The sequence below is a fragment of the Hippocampus zosterae genome, chromosome 18 (assembly GCF_025434085.1).
Source record: "Hippocampus zosterae strain Florida chromosome 18, ASM2543408v3, whole genome shotgun sequence".
NCBI classification, from domain to species: domain Eukaryota; kingdom Metazoa; phylum Chordata; class Actinopteri; order Syngnathiformes; family Syngnathidae; genus Hippocampus; species Hippocampus zosterae.
Window position 1 is genome coordinate 16,727,335 of NC_067468.1, and position 23,234 is coordinate 16,750,568.

Sequence of the window (23,234 nt, forward strand, 5' to 3'; positions counted from 1 at the left end):
ACGGCAAAGTGGCATCCAAATTCCAGTTGTGATTTTCAAAAAGCGTTTCTCAGAAGCGAAAATGACGAAGCTAACTTCGCGGGTTGCTGGAAATGCAACTGCAAAAAAATAAATTTTAAAATACAAAAACACGAGGAAAGTTGAGTCGTTAATATGTTTTTGTTGTTTGGATTAAACTCGTTTCTTTTAAATATGTTATGAAGTGGTTGGTTCGAAAGCGGAAGTGACGACACAGATTTCTTCGCCGGGCGGTTCTGGTTCTCCAGCTCATGTCAAACTTTTATAAATGCACACTAGTAGTCACACGTTTAGGAAAAGATGTGCAGTAAGATAGCTACACTAAAAACTTTAAATATTATTAAATCAAAACGATAATACGTGCCGTCGTTATTTTATTATTTCAGTACAGTACGTGCTACGTGGAGGGCGACATTTCCCCCCCTCTCGCCGCTGTTACGATACATGAGGGAAAAATGGCGAACTCGCCGTAGCAGCCTTGGACGCCGCTTTGGTTTGAGCCGCGTAAAGCTGAAGACGGCAGACGGTTTAGTGTCTTTGGACCTGGTGTTTTGATCTTCGCAAGGACGGGGGTGGTAGGAGAGAGCTGTGCGTGGAACCACTGGTCGGATATGAACGGGGTAAGTTGGAGACATTTTTGACACAATGTCCCAGCTTCCCAGAAGAGGAACAAATAAAATGACCAAATGTGAATTTCTAGAGTTTAATTCTACACCCCAAAGTTGGAAACGTTTGGAATTGTATCATATTTATTGGCTAGCCAAAACGAAAAGGGGCAACTAATGGTTGCTAAATAAATACTAATAAAGCTTGCTATGAATTATATGACGTTTATTAAAGTTAAAAACAGCTGAGTTAACAAATTTAAACCCGAGAACAGCTTTAAATACATAGTAGCTTAGTTTTCTTGTTGGTTTATTGACCCTTCTCATCAGGCATGTCGCCTTGTAGTTTGACTGAACGTTTAAAGGAAACTGGGTGTGGGCGTGGTTCCGCCTCCAGCCCACGTAAACTCGTCCGTAATTGGTGCTTCCATATTGAATGTGGCATAGTAGTGTGCTTCACCACCAATTATCTATTTTTTCCCTTCATTCTTGGATTTGCTTGATTTCTCCTGATACCACACATGCCTTGAAATATTTTCTCTTCAATTGATCAGAAATGACAAACCAATTAAATGCAAATCCATTGTACGCACAAGAGGAGTTGTCAGGATGTGACTCTCGCCTCTGCTCCTACAGGAAATCATATGCTGTCCACAATGTGTCACCGTTTCAAGTTGCCTTCAGTCCACGTCTCCGGTCCGCGATGACAAGATGGCGCAGCAGGGAAGATGCCCTTCCCTGTGTTGTCAGACGAATGATGTCCAGAGGCTGGGAGAAGGTACATATCTGGTTGCAGCAGTTTAGGGAAAGGTGGACCAGGGTTTTTCATGGCTCAAAGTGAGGCAGGGTGGGTCTGATACTTTGTAAGCTACGTCCCCAGCTGGCTTTTTTTGTAACCTTTACAGCGTATGCATGCAATTAAAAAAATAAAATTATCATAGTTGTTACAGGAGTCATTCTGACTTCACAGTTGTTCATGATATTATTTATGAAAAATAATTTTTGATTGCAAGGTACAGTGTAACTTTTGTAGTACAAAGCAACTCGACACAATTTAATACCAATCAGGTGGCCAGCTCTACATTTGATATGGAGGAAAAACACTGTGGACATGAAACAAATCATTGAAACTTCTGACAGATTTGTTTCCCTTCCCACCAGGCCGGTTGGCAAACGGCATCGGCTCGATGACGGAAGATTGCAATTCTTCGGATGCTGCAAGGCAGCCGACCTCTTGCTGGTCAGACGAATGCACATCACCTCTACCGTTTCAACGTCGCCTTCAGCCTGCCACAGAGCGGCCCCCGCCATTGGCTCCTGACAGGCCTCCGGCTCCTTTGCACAGCAGCAACCGAAGAACGGCCGTGTCCCACCGTTATGAGAAGAAGAGAGTCCTGTCCAAACCGTGCGCTGGTTTTTGTCACTATTAATCACCTCATGTTGATTTAGTGCGTGTCTCATCCGTCGCCCCCCCCCTTCCCTCTGTCCCCAAACAGCGCCCAAGGAAAAACCTCCCAGAACCGAAAAGTTACCGACTTCTTTCCAATAAGGCGCAGCTCACGAAAAAGTAAAACGGAGCTCAAGGTAACATGAAACTTTTAGTTTTCTCAAATTCAGTTTCGTCCAGTTCTGATCCAGATTGCATCTTAGTAAAATATTTAAATTTGGGTGTCAATTCATACATTGATGTCATTACAAATAGGATAAAATTAAGGGGAAAAAAATCATACAAAATACTCCAATTCTTGCCTATTTCAAACAAGTTGAATCCACAATTTAATCTGCACTCATTAAAGAATCTGCACATTGATGAAATTAAGACTGATAACGTCAATCATCTTTTTAGGATGCATGAAAAAAAAAATGCTCGATCAATTCCAGATCAAAACGCAATGGAAATGTTTGTCATTTCTTGCTTTCTCAAACGATCTTCCATGTGATGTCTTCAAATTCTACCAGGAGGTAATATTGTTCACTCACATTATTGCTACAAACGATGCACTAACTTGCTCCCTTTTGTGTCCAGTGCGAAGAGAAGAACCTCATCGACCACCTCATCACAAACGGGATCGAGGAAGGAATGCAGGTACTACGGACCTTTCTGACTTTGACTCCCAACACCTTGAACATGCCAGGAAAAAAAGAGAGAGATATAATTAGTGAAATCTTTGAAAGTTAATTCGCATCAGTTCTTGACTGCGCATTTGTCTGCACTGTCAACACTGGTGGGAAGCCACAATGATTACTTAATGATAATCATAACATGGGTCGTATCTGGTCTAATCCGGATCTGATCCAGATATCACATTTCAAAGCGATGTAAACACATCATGTAAAAAAAAAAAAAAAAAAAATGTTATTTTGAAGGTGCGGCACATGGAGGGAAAGGGCCGAGCGGTGTTTGCCGCACGTCGCTTCCGCAAAGGCCAGTATGTGGTGGAGTACCACGGTGATCTCTTGGAGATGGCAGACGCCAAAAAGCGCGAGGCGGAGTATGCCCAAAACCCAGAGACGGGCTGCTACATGTACTACTTTCAGTACCTCTGCAAAGCATACTGGTACACGCTCACTCACTATGTCAATGCTGAAGAGCAGAAATGTGCACTTTTCCCACGGGAGAAATTCCATTGAAACAAATGACGCGATTTTCCACATTTAACGAAACCTAACATAACACAACCTAACATCGACCAAACTGTTCATCACATTCTGAAAATTGCCCCGTGGCAGAAAAATTTACATTCGCCCTCCACGTGTGTCAACTGTTCCAAGCATTTCAACTTCAAAACGTTAAATGAAGTACTTACGACAAGTGTCCAACTGCAATGTTTTTTTTTTCTTCAAATAAATGCAGGTATTTAACATCTTTACTTTCCACATTTCTGATCCGATTCAAACTATTCCAATTTCAAAATGTACAGCTCGCTCTGGATATCCACAGAGCCATTTGTCACGTTCCAACCTTTTCCCCATTTCACTTTCTTCATTCAACAAGACTTAATTCCGCAGCATTTCAATTTGAGATCATCTCTTCAGCATTCACATGCAATTACTTTTGGGGGGCAGGGGGGGGTGATCACGTGACTACTTACGCAATGCTTGCGTCACATCCAGCGTGGACGCCACCAAAGAGACCAATCGTCTGGGGCGTCTGATCAATCACAGCAAGAGCGGCAACCTGCAAACCAAACTGCACGACGTGGACGGCGCACCGCATCTCATCCTGGTGGCGTCGCGGGACATCGACGAGGGCGAGGAGCTGCTCTACGACTACGGCGACCGTAGCAAGGCGTCCATCGCCGCGCACCCGTGGCTCAAACACTAACCCTGAGGAGAACCTCTTTTACTTTGAAACACTCCCCCCCCCAGAAGGTCACATTGGGTGTTTTGGGTGACGGATTAATTTTTACCCAATATCCCCAATTTTTTGGGAGCAGCACATTCTGGTCTTATTTAATTTTTTTTAATTTGGACATTTTCTGGAGATGACGCACTTGGGCATGCTTCTACAGGTAGGTGCAGTTTTATACAATTTTCACCCTAATTAAGGCACTAGTTTTTAAAGGACATTGAATTCACATGAGAATATTCTCCACACGCCACAATGGCAACATTTTGGGCACTTGTCCCCCCCCCCACCCCCCTTTTTTTTTTTACACTTTGATGAATTTCAAACGTATTGCTGTTTGGTTTTAGCTAAAATTGCTTTTTTTTTTTAAACTTAACTAGCCGGGGCAGTGTTACAGTTTACATTCGGGGCCACACTGAAAATAAAGCAATTGTACAACCAGGAAAGCATCAATGTCATGAAAATTCAGCCTGTAATATTGAAAAAGGATTTGTCGTAATGCCGAAATTGTTTCTTAGCTGGTAATTTAAAGTATTCTACTCATTATAACCCTGTGCCGATTGAACCGCTTCTCCGACATAGTCTAGAAAGTAGTTTTATTTTTTTATATGCAGCTGAAGGGTTGTGTAAAAATAGAACAACTCACACTTACCAACATATTCAATATATTATTGAATTTCAGAAGAAACAAGCATCTCGTTAGCATCATGTGGCTCTCTTTAAAATGTTTTGTTTTTCTATATTTCTATACCGGTATATATATTTTTCATTGACTTATTGCAATAATAGCCATCATCATCATCATCATCGTAGGTGCTACATCATCCAATAAATCTTAATGCTGGTCTTGAGGACAACTAACACTACACTTGTCTGCCGCCCATCATTAAAAAATAAGATCTTTTTCTTCTGCATAGATGACAAGTAATCAGTACACTAAAATCAGGACTTTGTTGTCCAGTCAGCCTATATTATGTGTGCAGTTAATATCTTTAAAAAAAAAACAAAAAAAACGTTTCCGTCACAAAGCTGATGTCGGGCTACGCAAAACGGTTAATAAAAACAACGGAAAATAAGTTACAAAGTTATAAACAAGGCCATATTCACGAGTCACACAGCGTTCCAAATTCTTTCTTGTGTACGTTTGTTAGTGTTGATATCAGTTGTATGTATAGTTTCCCTTCAGTGCAGAGGTGGGGAACATTTTTCCACGCAGCGCCCACAAAGACGTACAGCCAAGCATTTTTGGGTCGAAGTGGCCATTTGAGACATTTCTAGCGGTCCTTCGGGGAGACTCGTGTTTTGTGTTTTCAATTAGCCCCCCAAACCACCAATCAATATCAAATTGAGAATGTCTACCAACAATAGCATGCGCCAGAAAGTCTCAAGGACCCCCGGCCCAAATGGAAGCAGCCATTTTGGAGTCAATTCCAGGGCTTGAACTGGCAAACTTCTATTATGAACCCACCTTCATTTGTTTCCAAGAAAATGCTATGATTGGCTGTAGGTCCCCCCCCCTTTTCAGTCTTTCAAGAGCCGTATGTGTAAATGCCAGGGAAGAGAATTAAATAATGCCTCCGTATGTCACAGTTATGCTTGAAGGGATCGGGCCCATGGGAAACGCGCATAAATAATAACGACCTTTGTTTGAAGGGGGCGGGGTTGGGTCTCAGAGGTGACGGCTAAACGTGCGGTAAGGCCTCCTGCGCTTGTTCGGTGAACGCGTCGTCATGCGCGTTGCCACGCTGCCAACTCCGCTGCTTGTCACGGGAAAACAAACTAAACCTGAGAACACAAAGAAAGAACTCTGTGTCACGTGAAATTGGGTGTTTATCATGAGTAGACCCACAAAAAAAGTCCCAGGGAGCCGTGGCTGAAAACGGACAGGAAGTCTGCCATTTTGGTTCAAAGTGGCCATTTTGGCTGAGGCCAGAATTGTAAAAAGAATGCGGTGCCCAAAGCCAGTTTCAATTTAGCTAAATTTGCGTCTACAACGCGTCTACCAAGAGGAGACCAATAGAAAAGTGTCAAGAGACCGCCAACCAAAGAGGACATTTTCGGGTAATTTCGCCTTTTCCAGATTTGGGAGAAACTTGAGCCACTAAAGTCTGTTTCAAATGTGTCACTTGGCAACCTGACATCCGGTAGCCAACTTGTTCACGAGTGGACTGCCATGCTTGAAAAGACCCAGGAGGTCAACCATTTTGGTTTGTAGTCAGGATTTTAAGCTCCCGCCAGAGAATTCCCAGGAGCAAACGATTATGACCAAATTTGAGTCCTGTAATTCGAGAAATTGGCGACGTGAAATGACCAACAATTTTTTTGTGCGGGCAACGTTTGACCACTCATGATGAAATAAGACGTTCAATGAGGTCAGAGCAAGTTTCACTTCAGAACCTGTAGTTGGGTCGGCATGTCCGTCACGAGTGTTTGGAAAACCATGCTTGAAAAGTCTGCAATTTTGGTTTGCACATTTGGGAGTCATTTCCTTGACAAACTCTTCCAAGGGATTTTGCCCGAGATCTTTTGAAAACATCTCCGTGGACACATTCGATTAGTTTTTAGTGTCAAACCACACCATTGCCATCGTTAAGCTATCTGACTGGGATTTGTCGGGAATTAAGAGGAGGTTAGAGTGGGGAAAAACAAAAAAACCAAATGGGGTCATACGAGCGCCGCAAAGCCTCGGGCAGGCTGTAAAGTGGGATCGCCTCGGATCAAACCAGCCGCCACCATGGGCATGAAAGCCGTGAAGATCCTGTCACAGAGAGGAGGGGAGGCGGGGGGGGGAGGGGCAACAAGGACCTTGTCAAAGCCTTCACCTTGACAAAAGTGACCACAAATTGCACAATGCCGGTCTTTGACCTTCCGTTCAATGTTCGGCAAGGCCCCTCCTGTCCATTTTCAAACCTCGTTTAAAGACGCATCATTAGTCCTTGGCTTTCGACCCAACGGGAGATTGACACTGTTCTATTGTTTCCTGGTGTCTCCCGTGTGTGTGTCAGTATCATTTACTTGTGTTTTAATTCACTGTTTTCACTTTTTTTGCTTGTTGTATTGTTGTTATTTTTGCTTCTGTGTAAAGTGCTTTGTTACAGCTGCAAAGGAACGCGCCATATAAATTGTTGTTTTGTATTTTAAGCCTCTTACTTGGCCATGTAATTGTTGATGTATTTGTATATTTTGTACACTAGATTGTAAATATATTTTGTTGTATTTATGTATATTTTATGTAATTATTTTCAGTCCGTTGCTGTTGCGTGAGTGAGACTGAGCAAGTGTGTGAGCCTGTTGCGTCTGTGTTATTATTATTACGTATGCGCTCATGTGTGTGTGTGTGTGTGTGGACAACATACAGGCGTTTGATCCCAGACTCTGGCTGAACAGCAAAGCGCGATCGCGTCCTGGATTCGGGCTCGGGACTAGAAGCGGCCGTGTCTTCTTCCGTTTCGTCGCTAGAGGGGCATTGGCCATTTTAGTGCCATCTTGTGAATGGGAATGGAAATGACATCTTTATCCGCTGACCTTTTGTAGTAGGCTAGCTCCTCCTGCAGCAAGAAGACTTTGGCTTTGAGCTCATTGCGCTCGTGCAGGACGTCCCGCAACTCCTGCAGGGTGAACCGGGCCCGGTTGGGGTCCTTGAAGTCCGGGAGCTCCGTGGTTGTGTCCTCCTGGCACAGCGCCTCCTGAGAGAAGAGAGTGGGTACGGAAAGCCGTTTGAATATTCATTCCATATCATTCATAGGCAGCTCAAGATCCATGTATTTGTACGCTCTTTGTCCTTCCTCGTAATACAATTTAGCACACTACTTTTAGTATTTAGTGAGCTTCGATCCAGTAAATGCTTCTCAGAAATCCATGGATTAACGTGGTGTGCTGCAGGGATCCATTTTAGGCCCTACCCTGTTTAGTTTGTACAAGTATATGTAGAACAACTGTCTCCCCCCCCCTCCACTACCTTCCAATACGATATTCCTGAATACTCGAAGGACAACAACATGTCACTGTTGAGGCAAAAGTGCATTCGTTGACATCCGCATGCATGCTACGAGTACTCTACAACTATGGAAGTAGTGCTTACTTTGGTTTGTATCGCAGGAATATTGGTCATGCACAAAGTTGCTGAAGAGTTTCAAATATTACCTTTGCAACAGCCACCGCAAACTCGCAACAAGCTTCAGGTAAATTGTAAACAAATGGGGGGTGGGGGTTCACTACATAAAACACTGAAGTTACGGTCCAACTCACGGTAAGTGGTGCACAACAAGTCAAACGCACACAACTACCAATACACCAAGGGGAAACAGTCGTGAATAAATTGTTACGAGTGAAGACACCGTTCTACAAATTCAAATTAAACAGGGCAGGACCTAAACTTGATCCCTGCGGTACACCACATTCTTGAATGAATATCTATGCCTTCCGTGAAAGTTTTGTCAGTGACGTAAGATTAAACGAATAAATAAATGAATCGCGTACAACCCCAAAGAGGTCAAACCTCAGCGCTGTTTTAAAAATTGACAGTAGAATTGGGTCTAGAAGACAAGCGGTGGGCTTCACTTGCTCGTGGGGACAAAGAGAGTAAATCCACCTTGAGATAGATTCTCAAGAAAATGAAATAAATGCTCAAACGGCTTTCCACAGTTGAGACAGAAAGTGAGGATACCTTGGTGAAATATTGGTACACAGCAGGCATGTCGTCATCGCACATGGCCTCCTGGTGGCACACCAACAAAGCACGCCTCATTGTTTGCCTTCCACATCAGTTTGATGTCGATTTCTTTTTTTTTTTTTTTTTGGACTCATTATTGGACATCACGTCTTTTAATTAGCAAACAGCACATCGCAATGGGTCAATTTCATACTCAAGTCATGGCCTACTTAACTGCAGACGGTCTAGTATGCTGATCTGAAGTTGAGGAGATCCCCTTCCATTAGCGGAATTTCAAATAAATGTACTATTATTAGAAAAGTAGTGCTGTGACACTATCTTGTGATAACTACCGGCAGAGTGAGTGTGTTTGGCACGAGTCGTGTGTGTGGATGATTTTATTTTGTCGATGTGAACGCGCGTCGGAGTGAGTTGTGTGTGCATGTGAGAACCTCTGTGACACACACATACACATATTGCTCAGGCTGTGAGAGTGTCCATGCGCACGCGTGTGTGAGATGCACTTCTAAACTTTTTAAGTGGGGCTATGTGACTGGTTATATTTGAGCCGAGGCGTTTACTTGAGGAAATCAGGTTATTTGTTTCTTTCGCACAAAGATCCGGGCAAACGGCATCAACCGAGTCAAAAGCGCCTTGAAATTTCACACAGAACCCAGCCGAGTGCGACAGCGCCGTGACGCGCCGCTCCCCGCATGAGAGTTAGTCGCACGCCATGCAGTCACTGATCATCACCCCAGCGTTAGCGGTCAGTGCGCTTTACCCAAAGCAAGGCCGCCTCGTCCTCCTCGTCCTCGTCAGGCCAGAGCGAGCCGGGCGGCGGCGGGGGGGTGGAGGACTCCAACCAACCCTCCGCCCCCACCACAGCTGACGCTTCACGCTGGTTCAGGAGATTGCCGAGTGAATGACAGTTGTGCACTTTTGCCTACGACCGAGATCAACAACCGAGCATCATTTGCTACAAGACCGCGAAGCTCGCAATCTAAGCACGGAGCCTTCGTTTGAGGAAATACAACATACATACACCGACCGTAGTTCTTCAAATTCATACGGAATAAATATATGGCTCTCCTCGTTTCCATAAATTGTTTCGTTCGAAGAAATACGGCCCCTTAAATGCAGCCATTGATTTCTTTGATTGCCAAATCGAGAGGCATCAATTCCAAATGTTATGATTGTATTTTTGAAATCAACCAAAGAGCATTGTGGAATCGGTGTCAAGAATGATTCTGATATTAGTATTACCTCGGCCGGCGAGGGGGGCTGGGGCAGAGCTTCCCGGACGTCACCCTTTAGCCGCTCCCGCAAGCGCGCCACTTCCTGTCGCAGGGCTCCCACTTCTTGGCCGCGGCTCTGCGCGCCGGCCTCCAGCTCCACCTTCTGCTCAATCAGCGCTTTGCCCTGAGCCTCCACCGCCGAGATCTTGTGACGCAGATCGTGGTTTATCTTCATGAGGCGGGACTGCTGCTGCTGGAGCTGCAACGGGGGAACGTTGCAGTCAGCGCCATATTTGTCGTCCGGATGTAAAATGACAATTTGAAATGAAAACAAAAATGGTGATGTTTTTTTTTTGTTTTTTTTTTTAAGCTTGGTTTGGGTGTCTATTGTGTAAAAAAAAAAATATATATATATATATATATATATATATCTAGTAATAAAGTTTTCTCAATGAGGCGACTTGATTGTTGGACAGGCTTACCGCCTCGATGTCTTCGCTCCTAAGCGTGAGCTGGCGGTCTTTGGCCCGGATCTCGTCCCGTTGCTTGTCCACTACCTCCTTCAGCTTCTTCATCACCTGACGCTCACGCTCGCTCATGCCTACGACAAACACAGGCAGCCAGACGACTTAGTCAACGACACCCAAGTTTGAGCACAGATACCAGAAACTACTGGATGTCAATCAGCAGTGGTCGAGTTTATCACACCGAAATCATTTGAAAGCATGTCGAGAATGCCGTGCAGGAAGCGCGTGTGTAGCAAGTATGTGTGGACACTGAGGCTAGTGTGCGCGCGCTCAAGCCTGACTCTGGCTTCTGTGTACAAGCGGCCAAGAGAAGGCACCCTTTGTGCGCGCGTGCAAACCAAAAACATCTTTGTACTTTGCTTTCTTTCTTCAATAGAAATAGTGGAGGTAAAAATAACCAGGAATCCACCCAAAAGTGGTCAAATCTAAAATATAAAAAGAAATGTTGAAAACAATTCAACACATTTGGAGAAACAATCGGCGAGTGACAAGTATCAAATGATCCTGAAAAAAACAGTGCGAAATAGGCACTTTTAACTTCCTGAAAATTATGACACACTTTCTAAAAATGGGCTTTTTCTTGTTTTTGGGAAATGTTCACAATAAGAAAAATAGAGGAAATGTCATCAGGAGTGCTGTGAAAATCAAACCTTCTGAAAGCAGTGCATTTTTTTAACAGCTGTTAAATTGAACAAATGTCAATAAAAGAAATAGCAAAAACATTACAAGGAGTGACCAGTTGACAAATATAAAATACTGACCACATACGATGGCATATCAATGAGTTGAGTTTTTGTACTTGTCTGTATTTCTGAAGGCTGCGCACACACTCTCACCATCGGTCCTCTGCAGGTCTTCGTCACTCGCAGAGTCTCGCAGGGACACATTGTCCAGAAGGCTCTTGTTCTCCTCTTGCAGCTGAGCGATTTGGCAGAGTAGATCCTGAGCCTCACCTCGCCATACGTCCTCGACCAGCTCCAGCTCCTGCATCACAATTCAATCAAATTTAGCAACTGTGTGGCTTCTGGTGTTCTCCAAGGTTCAATCCTAGGGCCCTTCCTATTCTACATTCAGTTGATATACCATACTTTATAAGCAGGGGAAAATTGAAGTTGGTCGAAAAACACGCCAACTCGAACAAAAGAGGTTTCCCAGGGAAGTAAATGCCAATGGTTGGCAGCCACAACTTTGGGAACACCTGCACAATCTAAGAAACTGATCTAAGTTTCAGTACAGCGTTCCTCTACTATGGATAGGAAATTGAGTACACATTCAAAAGGCTTAAAATTCCTATAGATGTCACAAGCACTACTTTTGTCTAACTTAAATTTCGATGACATCAAATTTCAAACCAAAAATATTGTTATGGCACAGACAACCACTCCACTTTGGGGATGAAAGCCAGGAAGCTTCATGCCGATATGATACTGCGGAGGTGGGTGTGTACCTTCCTGTGCTTCCTCTCCTTCTCCAGCCTCTCGGTTCTCTCCAGCCTGAGTTTGTCCAGCTCCAGGCGCAGCTCGTCGGCTTCTGGCCCACCGATGCTGTGGCGGCTCACCATCACCTCGAGGATCTCCAGCACCCTCACCACCTTGGGCATGAGGCGGGACAGAGCCTCGCAGCCGTACTGGTCAATGATTCGCTCGAACTCGTGCCCCACCGCCGCGGCGATGTCGTACACGTCCATCACTGTCAGGTCGGCCGGGTTCTTTTCCATGGCCGAACCGCCGCGGTCCTCCGGGATGTATCGGTGGCCTTCCATGACTTCGTCTTTTTTTCGTGTTTGTTTTCTCTTCTTCCCGCTATGTGACACAAACTTCCTCCCTTCCCTTCCTTCGCGACACGACACGTCCTCTGACTTACACCGGAAAGCTGTAAAACGCCACCTAAAAGTACCAGTCTACCGTGCGTCCATTATGTAGTCGTAAAGAAAAACCCTAAAAGTAATTTGTTCAGCGTAAAATTGGCCGTTGTCCGCTTGTCCTCCCTCCTCTGTCGCCTTGACATGCGGCAAAGTTAGCCGCCATCTTGTGAGCTTCTTTTCCGCTTTCCTTTCAAAACAAGAGAGCAGAAACGGGGCATCGTGTCTCCCTCCAAGTAAAAACCCAGGGAATGCTTCGTCTTTCCCAATAAACGGGAACTCCACATCCTTCACAATCAATTAACGGGAAAGCAGCATCCTTCAGAATAAACAAACAGGAATGCATGCACGCCCTTCAAATTAAAATATAAATGGAATGCTTTGTCCATCTAATTAATACTAGACGGGATTGATGCTCATTCAAATTAGACCATAACAAGGACGCTCCATGCCTTAGAACGAAAAGAGGTTTTATTCAAAAATGTGAATGTTAATGGTGCATAAAATAAAACCGAACTGGATGACACATTCAACTTATTAAAATTGCCCTTAAATAACAATAATAATGATAATAATAATAATAATAATGGTGATGATATTAATAATAATAATCATAACACTGATTAGGATGCAGCATTCTTCATGATGCAGCATAATATGACATTTTATTTTGAAGGTTTAAGCATTCCTGATGGTTTTATTGGGAATTGTTTTTATTTTTATTTTTTGTCATTATTTCTGAAAGACGTGGCATTTCTGTTTGTGTTTGAAGGATGCCACGATGTCGTTAGATTTTATTGCGAAGGATTTAACTCCGGCCCAACTTGCTGAATAGTGTGCACATTCCACTGTGTGAGCTCACTGAACTAAAATAACACGTGAGTCAGCTGGCAGAATATTTTGGGCTGCGGGGTGAAGTGATTCATATTTCCCTTCTTGAATAATGGGATCCGCTAGAATTCGACGACGACGCATTCAGTCACATAAATGAGCGGTTGTTCTTGTAAAATGACAACATTAATCTCAAAGTGCAATTCAATTATAAATATTTAAAATTGGTAAGATTCTCATAATAATGACAACTGTATTAGCATAACACGACTACCGTTTCCGTGACCTGACTACAATGCGCGCAACATTTAGCATACAAACGTGGAGCGGCAATTCAAAGAAAGGATTGGCTTTCTCAGGCATTTAATCAAGCTTCAGAATTCCATCAAAATACAGAAAAGAGACGGACCGAAAACGTGCGGGAATTTGATGGATATTAACAGTGAAGAAAGCTGTCTCGGTATGGCTCCAAGTTAGCGTTAGCTCTACGGCGAGTTCCGACATCCAAACACTAGATGGCGAAAGCGTTTTCGTGCTTCTTTTGATCACTTTGGAACGGAAAGATGTTGGCAGACATAAATGAGATCAAACTGTTTTATCCCCGCGATCCGAAGCCCCGCTTCTGGCCGGCCTCAAGACTCGCCGGTCCCGCTTCCCGCTTCCCCTCGTCTGAACTGCAATGGAAATTACAAACATGCAAAGCATCCTCTGGCTTCCAAAGCAGCGCACAGACTGTAGTGAGCCGTTGGTCTCTTACCGCGTTCTTGAACAGGTTCCCCGATTTGGAGAAGATGCTTGGTCTCCTCAGGTTGAGTTTTCCGGATTCCGCGCTCTTGGAGTCGGTGCTCTGGGACTGCGGCAAGCGCTGGGAGTGGCTAGCTGCCGGCGAAGAGGTTTGGGAGCTGGAGTAGGACTGACTTTTCAGGTAATTCTGGCCAGGCATTGGAGCGTACGCTTGGGAAGACGCGTACGGTGGCGATGACATGTAAGCTTGCGATGGCGCGTAAGCCGGAGATGGTGAGAATGACTGCGACGGCGCGTAGGACCGAGGCTGCGCGAAGGATTGCGATCCGGCAGGCGCAAAGGGGTTCGTGGACGCAAAGGAGGGAACGGCAGCGGGCTCGGGTGGCGGGAAGGAGGCGGCGTCCAGTAAAGTGGGCGGGGGCGGCGGGGGGAAGCTCTCGTCACCGTCCAGAATGTCGCCGTCCTGCGGGGGGCTCAAGTCGTAGTGGCGCTTCCTCAGCTCGCCCAGGCGGACGCGCTCCTGATCCAGCTGACTTTCCAGCTGCAGCACCCGCACCTGGGAACCAAAGCGCCGGAGTTCATTTCAGCCGATGTCCATCAAGAACAACGGCCAAATATGCACACGAGGAAATGAACCCGCAACCGGACAGTTTACTGCACGATGAAGAACTCACCTGAGCCTCCATTTCCTCTTTTTTCAACTTGATGAGTGACATTCCGGAGAAGTCCATCACTCCTGCAAGGACGCGAAAGATCAATCAAAGCCGTAACAGTCGGCTAGAATGAAACGCGGCTTCTCACCCTGCTCCGAGATTTGCTGCTGCCCGTGCTTCGTGGAGGTGACCACCACGGCGGCCATGTCGTTGACGTGGCGCGAGGCCTGCTGCAACGTGGACAGCTTCCTGTTGCCGCGCTCCGCCTTCACCTGCGGGAGGACGGTTAGCGTTAGCCCACTAGCGCTGGCTGAGCATTCAAAGGGTGAAGCCGCGGGTGGGCACCTTCGAGGCGGCGACCAGCTGGGCGGTGCTGGCGGCGATCTCGTGGGAGCACGCGATGAGCTCCTCGTACGTCCCGTTGTCGGTCACGACGCGGTCGGCGGACTCTCTGGAGATAACCACGAGCGCTTTGTCATCCGCTCGGAAATCACGCCGGCTTAATTTGGGGTCGAGAGACTCACAGCAGCTGCGTGGCGCCCCAGCCCACCGCTTTGGAGGCCGAGATCAGACCCTCTGTCCAGCGGGAGTTTTTGGCGTAGAATTCCGTGACAGAAGCTGCTCCCTGCAGGAAAACAACAAAGCCAGAAGACGGATTTAATCTGAAAACGGTTACGGAACCTGCATTCCACTCACCCTGCTTCCTTCCACAATGTCCTTCTGGAGATCCGTGGAGGCCGTCACCAGCATGTGGACAGCCTGCAGACACGGCGCAACACATTCACGACACGGATTGGCATTTTGTCAAAACGTCAGATCGGAGCCTCGCCGATGAGCACCGGCTACCTTCATGAGGTCGGAGCAGGAGCCCAGGATGCTGCGACGGGACATAAAAGCTTTCAGTCAAGGTGAAAACAAATGTCAAATAGCGATGAGTCTTGTGGTGATCTCACCTCTGGTTGACTTCCAGCTTCAGGCCACTTGTGTCCCTTCTGGCCTGGGACAAAATCTCCTACAAACGCACACCAAGCGTCATCCGAATGATTCTACATTCAGCCCACTTCTCAGTCAGTGAGATATTCATTTAGCAGGCGCGTCTTAGGAGTGGACAAGTCTCACAAAGACTTACGTCCATTCGCAGGACAGCTTCTTCAATGGCGGTGGAGGTGGCGATCATCTCCTTGTCCACCATGTTGCCCAGCTCCTCTTTAAGGACGTCCTGCCCCTTGGGACGCAGCTCCTATTGACACAGAGAATTGTCATCTAGCTATTTGAAAGGGGGCTACAGTCATTACCATGGGGTTTTTTTTTGGGGGGGGGGGGGGGATTTTCATGGATACGGTGGAATTGTGGGCAAAGTGGGCAAAGAAAGAAAGCAGTCGCCCGCATGTCCTGAACGACGCCTCGGACGGCCCACCTGCCCCAAGGCCAGGATGCGCTGTACGGCGTAGCGGATGGCGGTGGAGTCGGCTCTCTGCAAGCTGGCCTGCAGTTTTAAGTCCTTCAAGAAGTGAAGGCAGTTATTGGCGCAGTCCCGGCAGCTGTCGGTCAAACCTGCACCACACAACACGCAAATTATTATTTTTTTCTTATTTTGCACGCCGAGGCCACATATGGCGTTCAAGTTTTCGGGGGACTCACGATCGGCCTGGTCGGTGGGGGCCGAGTGCGACGTGGCGCCGCCGTTCACGATGGTGTCGGCGGCCATGTGGGAGAACTGAGTGACCGCCCGCAGCAGGCTGCTGGCGTCTGGGAACAATGACCAAAAGCCGCAACGTTGGTGACCGGTAACAAATGAGACAAACATTTTTTTTTAAAATCTCAACAACACAGCCAAGCAACCACCCAACGGCACACACACACACACACACTCCGAGTGCCAAACTAACCATTCCTGTTTGCCAGGTAGATGACATGGCTCTGCTGCATTTTGTCCACCGACACCAAAGTGGTCTCAGCGCGATTCACTAAATAATCTGACAGACAGAAGTAGCAGAAAAAGAGAAGCACGATGGATTCAGCAATTTTCCTTTTTCAATCATTTCAACAAAGTCCTTTTGAAAAATGTCGCAAGTACTTTGCAGAAGCATTTCAGCGTACACGCAATCACGTACCAGGCGAGCAGATGCAGCGCACGTGGATGGGGTCGTCCAGTTTGGCCAGGGCGTCCAGGATGATGCCCTCCGCCTCCACCACGGCGCACTGCAGCAGGCAGAACTGCTCCTCCTGCAGCTTGTGAGCCAGCTCGCCTTCGCGATTGGCCTGCTCGCACACGCGCGCAAAGTCAGTCAACTGCAGGAAGCGCAAAGCGGCTGGCGTGGCGAACGCCAGGGGGGTGGATCGAGTCTCGGGTCTTAACGTTCGCGTCTCGATCAAAAACCGAGTCTATTAAAAAGTTCGCGCGGATGGCGAACGGCGCTCGGCACCTGCTGCTGCAGCTGGGCGTGCAGGGTCCCCAGTTCCATGTTGCTGCGCTGGCGTTCCTGCTCCAGAGAGCTCTGCTGTAGCTGCGCCTGCTGCCGGAGCGAGCTCAGCTCGGCCTCCCGCTCCCGCGCCGAGCGCAGCAGCGTCTCCCTCTCGGCCTGCAGGCCCGCCAGCGTGCTGCTCAGTTGCGAGCCGCTCTGGAAACAGCCGGCGAGTTTGTCAGAGTGGCCCCCGCGGCGAAAGGCTGGACTCCAAAGCCATTTGAGGATGAACCCGAGCCATACGGACGGACGGACGGACGTACCAGCTCTTTGCTCTGCAGGCTGCTGGTGACCCGCGCCAGCTCGGCCCGCGCGGTGTCCAGCTCGCGACGCAGCCTGTCAATCTCCAGTTTTTGCTGGGCGTTGATGTTCAGCTGTGGCACACAGACCGCTGCGGGCGTCAAGTGTCTCCTCCCTCTCCCCACTTTCCCACCTTCTCCTGACTTTTCCTCACCAAGCTCGGGAGTGTACTTTTCTCGATTCCTATCTTTCTCCTCTTCAAGCTTTGAAGAACCGAAGCGCTAAAGTACTGCCACTTGCCGTCGCCCGAAAATGTCATGGCGGTGCCTCGGGGCCCGGCTTGTGAAGGTCACATGACCAAGCCCTTAGGCGCCGCCATGTCATTTTCAGTCGACAACGAGTGGGCTGCCCCGGCATTAATGTTTGAAGACCGCGCTGCCACCTTGGTCAGGCATTTAGCCGCTCCACAGAGCATTACGGTCAGCAGCAGACGGATGAGTCCAGACTCTTCGGGAAATCCCCTGACTGGAAATCCCCAAACCACCTCATCCTCTCATCCCCGTTCCCTCTATGACCTTTGCCCTCTCCTACCTTCCCTCTCTCCAGTCTTCTTACCTGCTGCTGCAGCTGCGCCCTGAGCGTCTCCAGCTCACGGCTCAGGCGATCCCTCTCCAGGTCAGCGGTGCTTTGCTGCTGCCTCAGTGACGACAAATCGACGTCGCGCTGCTGGGCCGAGCGCAGCAGCGCGTCGCGCTCCGCCTGCAGAGCGGCCAGGCTGCTGCGGGCCTGGGAGCCCTCCTGGAGGACAGGGGATATTCTATCATGCTAACCAAGCTGGGGGTGGAGGGGGGAGGGGGGGTTATTCAATTATTTGTTGTGTAAAAAATTATTTACCCAGATGGATGCAGGCTGATGCATTGATCGGGAATTTTATGATAGTGAGATAAGGCTGAGTTACTATCTATCACGGTGGCTAACCAATGATGGAATTGATTTCCATTTGCTTTGAGAAATTTGGTCTCTAGATATTCATAACAAAAGCCAACAGGAACCTCTTTGTCGGGTCCGAGGATGACTGAAATGATCTGCCGCATACAAGGGCCACTAGCTTTGGCGCTAACAAGCTTAGCAAGCTGAGCCGCCAATGCTAACACCGCATTGAAATGTCAAAAGTTGATGCTACGCTAACATCTTACCATCTCCTTGCTTTCCAGGGTGCTGCGAAGGAGCGCTAACTCAGCTCTTTGCTCCAGGAGTTCCGTATTCAGATTGGCCTCATTCTGCTGCAGCTGAATCTGACGGAGTGAAGCCATCGCGCAAACGTTAATGCTTTGCGTTGGTGCGCGTGAGCCCGTGAGATCTCACCAAGTTGTTTTTCTCCCGACGCAGGTTTTCCAGCTCGCTCTCCAGTTTCTGTTTGGTCCTCCACATGTCCTCCTGGTCTTGTTTTGTGTGGGCCAGCTGTTTGGTAGTGTCCGCGTTCTACACGCCCGGAAACCCAGTTGATTTATTGAAATAATGCACCAGATGGTTGGGGTTTTGTTTGTCATTTTGAGAATTGTAAACTACGAATATGTGTGTGTGTGTGTATACCGTACCTTCTTCATGAGATCAGCGTGACTGGTGACCAGTTCGGCGTGTTTCTCTTTGAGTTGAGTGAATCGAAGTTCGGCCGCCTGTGCGCGGCCTGTCGGGTGAAGGAAAGTGAACCACGATTGAACGGGATTAAAGCAAAACACAAAACAAAACAAAAATCAACACGAGTTTATCGCGCCTCGTTTACCGTCGGCCTCCTTGAATCCGATCTGAGCGCCCACGTTGGCCACGTTGGCATGGCGCAGCGCCTCCACCTCCATGCGCAGGTGCTCGTTCTCCACCTGCGCCATCTGCCTGTGGGTGCGGTGCTCCTCCACCTCCGCCTCAAGGTGGTTAATTTGAGACCGCAGCTCCGTCACACACCGCTGAGCCTAAATTTTAGCATGTATTTACATTTGCTTGTGTTTTACTTTGTTTTAAGACTTATATATGAACTCTTTACGGTATTATATCATATTCTTTAAATGTTTTAAACATTGACTACATATATTTAGATCAATTATTTTTTCAGCGGCGCTTGACCAGTTAGCATGTTGGAGCGCAGTGTACCTCAAGGTTCCCATTTCGGGCCACGCTGTTTTTTTGTTGTTTGGATGAAATCCACGAGGTTTCCGACTACGGCGTACCTCAGATTTGATGAGTTGAAGTTCTGGTTTTAAGACGTCCAGTTCTCGCTTCAGGCTCTCATTCTCATTGTAGTGCTCCTTTTGGTCTGCGTCAGGCATGCCCATCTGATTCAGCAGGGAATACTACCGGGAGACAAACGTTGACAAATATAGCATGTTAGCACAGGTTAGCTTGTGGTGGTCAATCATGTTGTTCTTGTCTTTTGTTTTATTATTATTATTATTTTCGGTATCTGTAGTCTGAGTATTATTCTTATGCCGAGTTTAGTCTCTACATTTGAAAACAGACCTGCTGGGAATCCCGTAAGTCGGGTTGTGGCTCGATGTCATCAAAGCGCTCCTCATTTTCAATCACCACCACTGGCCTCTTGTACTCGGCCAAGGCGGCGGCACGCAGAAAGTTCGGAGGTTCCTTTAAAGAAGAGAAAAAAAAATCAGAAACAAGAAAATCAAGGTAAAATCCAAAATTAAATTTTTGTTATCCAAAAGAAAACACGTCACACTGAAATTAGGGAAAAGACTAGCAAAGTTACGCACATCTGGCAGTTCCGGGATCTGGATGATGGTTTTGAAGAACTCGATTTCTCTGGCCTTGTTGAAGAAATGCTTGAGGCTGGCAAAAAAGACACGAGATAGAACTTCGAACATCGACTGTAGCATCTGTATCTTTGTGGACCAGTATTGATTATTCGGCACCTGTTGAATAGCTCCCGGAAACGCTCTCTGTGGCCAAGAAGAACATCCGCCGCAATCCCTACAAGGCGCACAACATTAGGCGAGTGGTAACGTGGCTGAGCATGCAAAGCACAGTGATTCATGGGGGGGGGGGGGGTTGTTTGTTTAAAATTGAACATTGTTTAACACTGTCCATCATGAAAAGACCAACAAAAGGGCCATGCCTGAAAAAATCCGCTGTTTTGGTTAGTAGCGGCCATTTTGGGCTCAGTCGCGCCCTCCAAATCATTATGCAAAGAATTCAGGCCGTCACTCACGGCTGTGGAGCTTGAAGAGGAGGCGGACGCAGAAGTGGTACAGGAAACTGCAGTCGGGGATGAGCGGGATCAGAGGGATGAGGCGGCACTGACCCGCCGGCGTGTTGGGTTTGGCTCCGTTGGTCTCCAGCTGACGCAGGACTGACAAGACCAGACCAAATGACAGTCCTTCTAAAATCCTGGCCCACGCGTGCGTAATTCAGGCAGATTTTTAAGCGCGTCTATTTTTGTATTGCCGATTGTTGACAATTGTGGGTGGGTGTGAAATACATCCTCCGCGACACCCGGGGCTTGACCGCATGGAATAGACATCAACAAACCGGTCTCGGCCATCTTGAGCCCGGCGTCCAAGTATTCCAACAGCTCCTGAGTCATATCCAGCCTGCAGACAATCGAAAATCTCATCGTAGCAACTCAGCAATAAGGCCCACAAAAAGAACGACACACATTTGTGACAGCGCTCACACTCTGTTCATGTCGCTTCCGGCTTCTCGCTCCAAAGTCTCGTCAGAGGCCTCCAGGTTGCCGGGAATGACTTTGTGCTTTCCGGTGGAATTGAAAACAAATGAATGAAAGGACTTTGAATCATTGAACTTGAAATCATAAATAAGACGACAAGCTAAAATCACAGGTGGCCATGAATACGATTCACTTAGTTCAACTAACTGAATGCATTTGAATTCAGTTTGATACAAGAATTGGAGTAGAGGTTGATTTTTTCAAATTATTATTATTATTATTATATTTTTGGGCACACATAGATTATGGAGGCATTAGGGGAACATACAAACTCACCGCAATCGAACACAACAAGCTAACAAGTCGCCCACTGTGTCGCTCAATGTAAACTTATTGTGTGTGTTTTTGGACACACACACACACAAACACAGACATGGATTTACCTGGTCGTGAAACTCCATTTTGTGGCAGAGAAATTTTGCCGATAAGGCGACGATGTGACCGTAGCGATCGTGCAGGTTTCCCTGCAAGAGCCACAATGTGCCGATGTAATCCGATCCCATCGATCCATCGATCGATCCATGATACAACATCATCATCATCGTCATTATCAAACGACGGCCACTCACGCACCCACAATGCGCCCATGTCTTTCACGTTGCGACAGTATTTGTGCGAGTCCCTGACAGCCTGGCGAAAGGACAAGTGAGGACATTGTTGATGAACAGCAGCTCTGTTGTGGCTTGCATCGTTTCTTTTCAAAGTGCTTGGCTCCAGTACGGAGGGGTGTTATTGTGTGCCAATCAAACAAAAATACAAAATTAAAACATCGGATATGATCGAAACCCTTGGGAAGACCCCCCCCCCCCCCTCAAAATGTTGACAGGCTCTTACGTTGCGATGTCCGTCCCTCAGCACTTTGTGCAGCAGGTAGCAGAACTTCCAGCTAATGATGGCGTTGCTGGACAGCGGCAGGTTGAGGATGTACGACCACATGGTGGCCGCCCCGCCCTCCTTGTGACTGCCAAGAAGGATGTCTTCAATTGCTGTCAAAGGAAATAGTAAAAACGCCACAAATCTGCAACTTTCTGGGAAAAAAAATCGAACAAAAAGACTCCAAAGTCAGAGTCACGGGGAAGTCACTTTCCTATGGAGTCAGCCGAGCCTCCATTGAGCATTTCCAGTTGGTCCAGAATGCTGCCACTGGCCTACTTGCAAGAGGGAGCCCAAGACTCTTTCCTTGCCGATCACGACAACCGATCACTCGCGGCACCCTGCAGCCAACTCCAGACCAGCTAGGGTCCAGTGTCGCGTCCCCATTGACATTGGAGTCAGCAGCATCAAACTCAGGGTGTGAACACTCTTGAATTAATACTGATGGCAAAGGGAAAAGCTGAACCGAGACATGACCCCCAAAATGGGGCTCACATTGTTTAGTTCTTTTCAGTGCGGGATCTAGAACTGGTTTGTTGCTGGTTCTGGTTCAAAGAATACTTCTCTGGCTTGTGATACGGCATTTGGTGCCGGACTACGTCGGGTCCTAGAATTAGTACCGGTGCCACCACAAAAGGTAGCGGGATGATGACAAGAAAACCGAGACAATGGCACTCAACAATGTGGATTTACGTTGCGGTCACAGAGTTGGGTCCAGGTTGTGAACGCCAATAAAAAGGATATTGCGCACATATTTCGATTTGGGAGGTGCTTCAGTTGAGGTCAGGCACTTGCTGATGTATTGCAGCTGAAACACACACACACACACACACAACTTTGAGACAGACTTGGCTTGGTACACCCCATAATGACATTGAACACACAAATAGGCATTTGACTTTGCTCATTTGTAAACGCGTATGATGAACCTGTTGCTTTCCAAACTGTTCCTTCTCCGCCGCCAGGGCCTTTTCTGTCTTGTTCTCGCTTTTGTTCTTGGTTTTGCTCATCTCGACGCTCCCGTGAAGCAGAATTGAATCCACTCGTCTCAACTGTAAACAAGCACGTCCAAATAACAATAAAATCTTAGTCCGTTAAATGGCTTTTAATCCAATCGCAGCTTGTGTCAAATCCAGCGCAAAGAGCTTTTGAGTCTACTCATTCCTTTCAACTGCAAAAAAAAAAAAAGCCCAGTGAAGAGCGTCTTTTGTGTCTTAAAAAAAGAAGAAAAAAAATACGAAAAATGTCAGCGATTAAAATCACAAAAATGATGTGTGTGTATAAATCAGTGGCCAGGCAGTGGGCAAATGAAGTGAAGGCGGTGTAACTGGTATGACAATACAAGGAAACAAGCGTGAACCTTGCAAGACAGGTTTCACGACACTCGCACACTCTTAACACATTCACTCCTTCATACACACACACTCACTCATTCTCTCAATCAAATTC

The 23,234-nt window shown here is 47.1% G+C and overlaps 3 protein-coding genes across 11 annotated transcripts; 1 reads left to right on the forward strand and 2 right to left on the reverse strand.

Annotated features, from left to right (window-relative positions):
* Window positions 1–231: 231 nt before the first annotated feature.
* Window positions 232–7,196, forward strand: kmt5aa (lysine methyltransferase 5Aa). 2 transcript variants are annotated; one of them, XM_052051929.1, is made up of 7 exons: window positions 232–638; window positions 1,260–1,401; window positions 1,785–2,028; window positions 2,120–2,207; window positions 2,650–2,709; window positions 2,991–3,181; window positions 3,738–7,196. In XM_052051929.1, the coding sequence occupies exons 1-7, from the start codon at window positions 630–632 to the stop codon at window positions 3,946–3,948; spliced, it is 945 nt and encodes a 314-aa protein (XP_051907889.1). In that variant the 5' UTR covers window positions 232–629; the 3' UTR covers window positions 3,949–7,196. The 2 variants fall into 2 exon arrangements, with proteins under 2 accessions (XP_051907889.1, XP_051907890.1); XM_052051930.1 differs by lacking the exon at window positions 232–638 and having other exon boundaries at window positions 1,325–1,470.
* On the reverse strand, window positions 5,231–12,554 carry rilpl1 (Rab interacting lysosomal protein-like 1). 8 transcript variants are annotated; one of them, XM_052051922.1, is made up of 10 exons: window positions 11,833–12,554; window positions 11,222–11,369; window positions 10,341–10,459; window positions 9,887–10,117; window positions 9,405–9,566; window positions 8,639–8,689; window positions 7,498–7,658; window positions 7,329–7,427; window positions 6,643–6,730; window positions 5,231–5,757 (listed from the first exon to the last, which is right to left on the reverse strand). In XM_052051922.1, the coding sequence occupies exons 1-10, from the start codon at window positions 12,145–12,147 to the stop codon at window positions 5,752–5,754; spliced, it is 1,380 nt and encodes a 459-aa protein (XP_051907882.1). In that variant the 5' UTR covers window positions 12,148–12,554; the 3' UTR covers window positions 5,231–5,751. The 8 variants fall into 8 exon arrangements, with proteins under 8 accessions (XP_051907882.1, XP_051907883.1, XP_051907880.1 ...); XM_052051923.1 differs by lacking the exon at window positions 6,643–6,730 and having other exon boundaries at window positions 9,405–9,521; XM_052051920.1 differs by lacking the exon at window positions 6,643–6,730.
* An 869-nt stretch (window positions 12,555–13,423) lies between these two features.
* On the reverse strand, window positions 13,424–23,129 carry LOC127591639 (huntingtin-interacting protein 1-related protein-like). Its single transcript, XM_052051919.1, has 33 exons — window positions 22,715–23,129; window positions 22,529–22,593; window positions 21,747–21,888; window positions 21,486–21,542; window positions 21,296–21,376; window positions 20,859–20,935; window positions 20,714–20,775; window positions 20,394–20,534; window positions 20,098–20,155; window positions 19,939–20,014; window positions 19,691–19,813; window positions 19,402–19,524; window positions 18,963–19,146; window positions 18,778–18,866; window positions 18,545–18,661; window positions 18,376–18,474; window positions 17,795–17,977; window positions 17,203–17,313; window positions 16,901–17,095; window positions 16,589–16,736; window positions 16,364–16,450; window positions 16,116–16,223; window positions 15,892–16,028; window positions 15,604–15,714; window positions 15,428–15,486; window positions 15,321–15,351; window positions 15,171–15,233; window positions 14,999–15,099; window positions 14,820–14,925; window positions 14,623–14,746; window positions 14,496–14,557; window positions 13,835–14,377; window positions 13,424–13,751 (listed from the first exon to the last, which is right to left on the reverse strand). Exons 1-33 carry the CDS (start codon window positions 22,793–22,795, stop codon window positions 13,710–13,712), a joined length of 3,786 nt encoding a protein of 1,261 aa, XP_051907879.1. The 5' UTR covers window positions 22,796–23,129; the 3' UTR covers window positions 13,424–13,709.
* Window positions 23,130–23,234: the final 105 nt, after the last annotated feature.

Bases quoted from the DNA above. Each gene is read 5' to 3' on its own strand.
- kmt5aa (XM_052051929.1), top strand. The intron at 1,402-1,784 runs GTACATATCTGG...CCTTCCCACCAG, and splicing joins TGTCCAGAGGCTGGGAGAAG to GCCGGTTGGCAAACGGCATC. The intron at 2,208-2,649 runs GTAACATGAAAC...TTTTGTGTCCAG, and splicing joins AAAGTAAAACGGAGCTCAAG to TGCGAAGAGAAGAACCTCAT.
- LOC127591639 (XM_052051919.1), bottom strand. From the start codon at position 22,795: ATGAGCAAAACCAAGAACAAAAGCGAGAACAAGACAGAAAAGGCCCTG. The intron at 17,314-17,794 runs GTAAGAAGACTG...TGTGTGCCACAG, and splicing joins GGGCGCAGCTGCAGCAGCAG to CTGAACATCAACGCCCAGCA. The intron at 14,378-14,495 runs GTGAGTTCTTCA...TTTGGTTCCCAG, and splicing joins AAGAGGAAATGGAGGCTCAG to GTGCGGGTGCTGCAGCTGGA.
- rilpl1 (XM_052051920.1), bottom strand. From the start codon at position 12,147: ATGGAAGGCCACCGATACATCCCGGAGGACCGCGGCGGTTCGGCCATG. The intron at 9,567-9,886 runs GTAATACTAATA...TCTCGGTCGTAG, and splicing joins AGCCCCCCTCGCCGGCCGAG to GCAAAAGTGCACAACTGTCA. The intron at 7,428-7,497 runs GTCAGCGGATAA...ATGCCCCTCTAG, and splicing joins GAGCTAGCCTACTACAAAAG to CGACGAAACGGAAGAAGACA.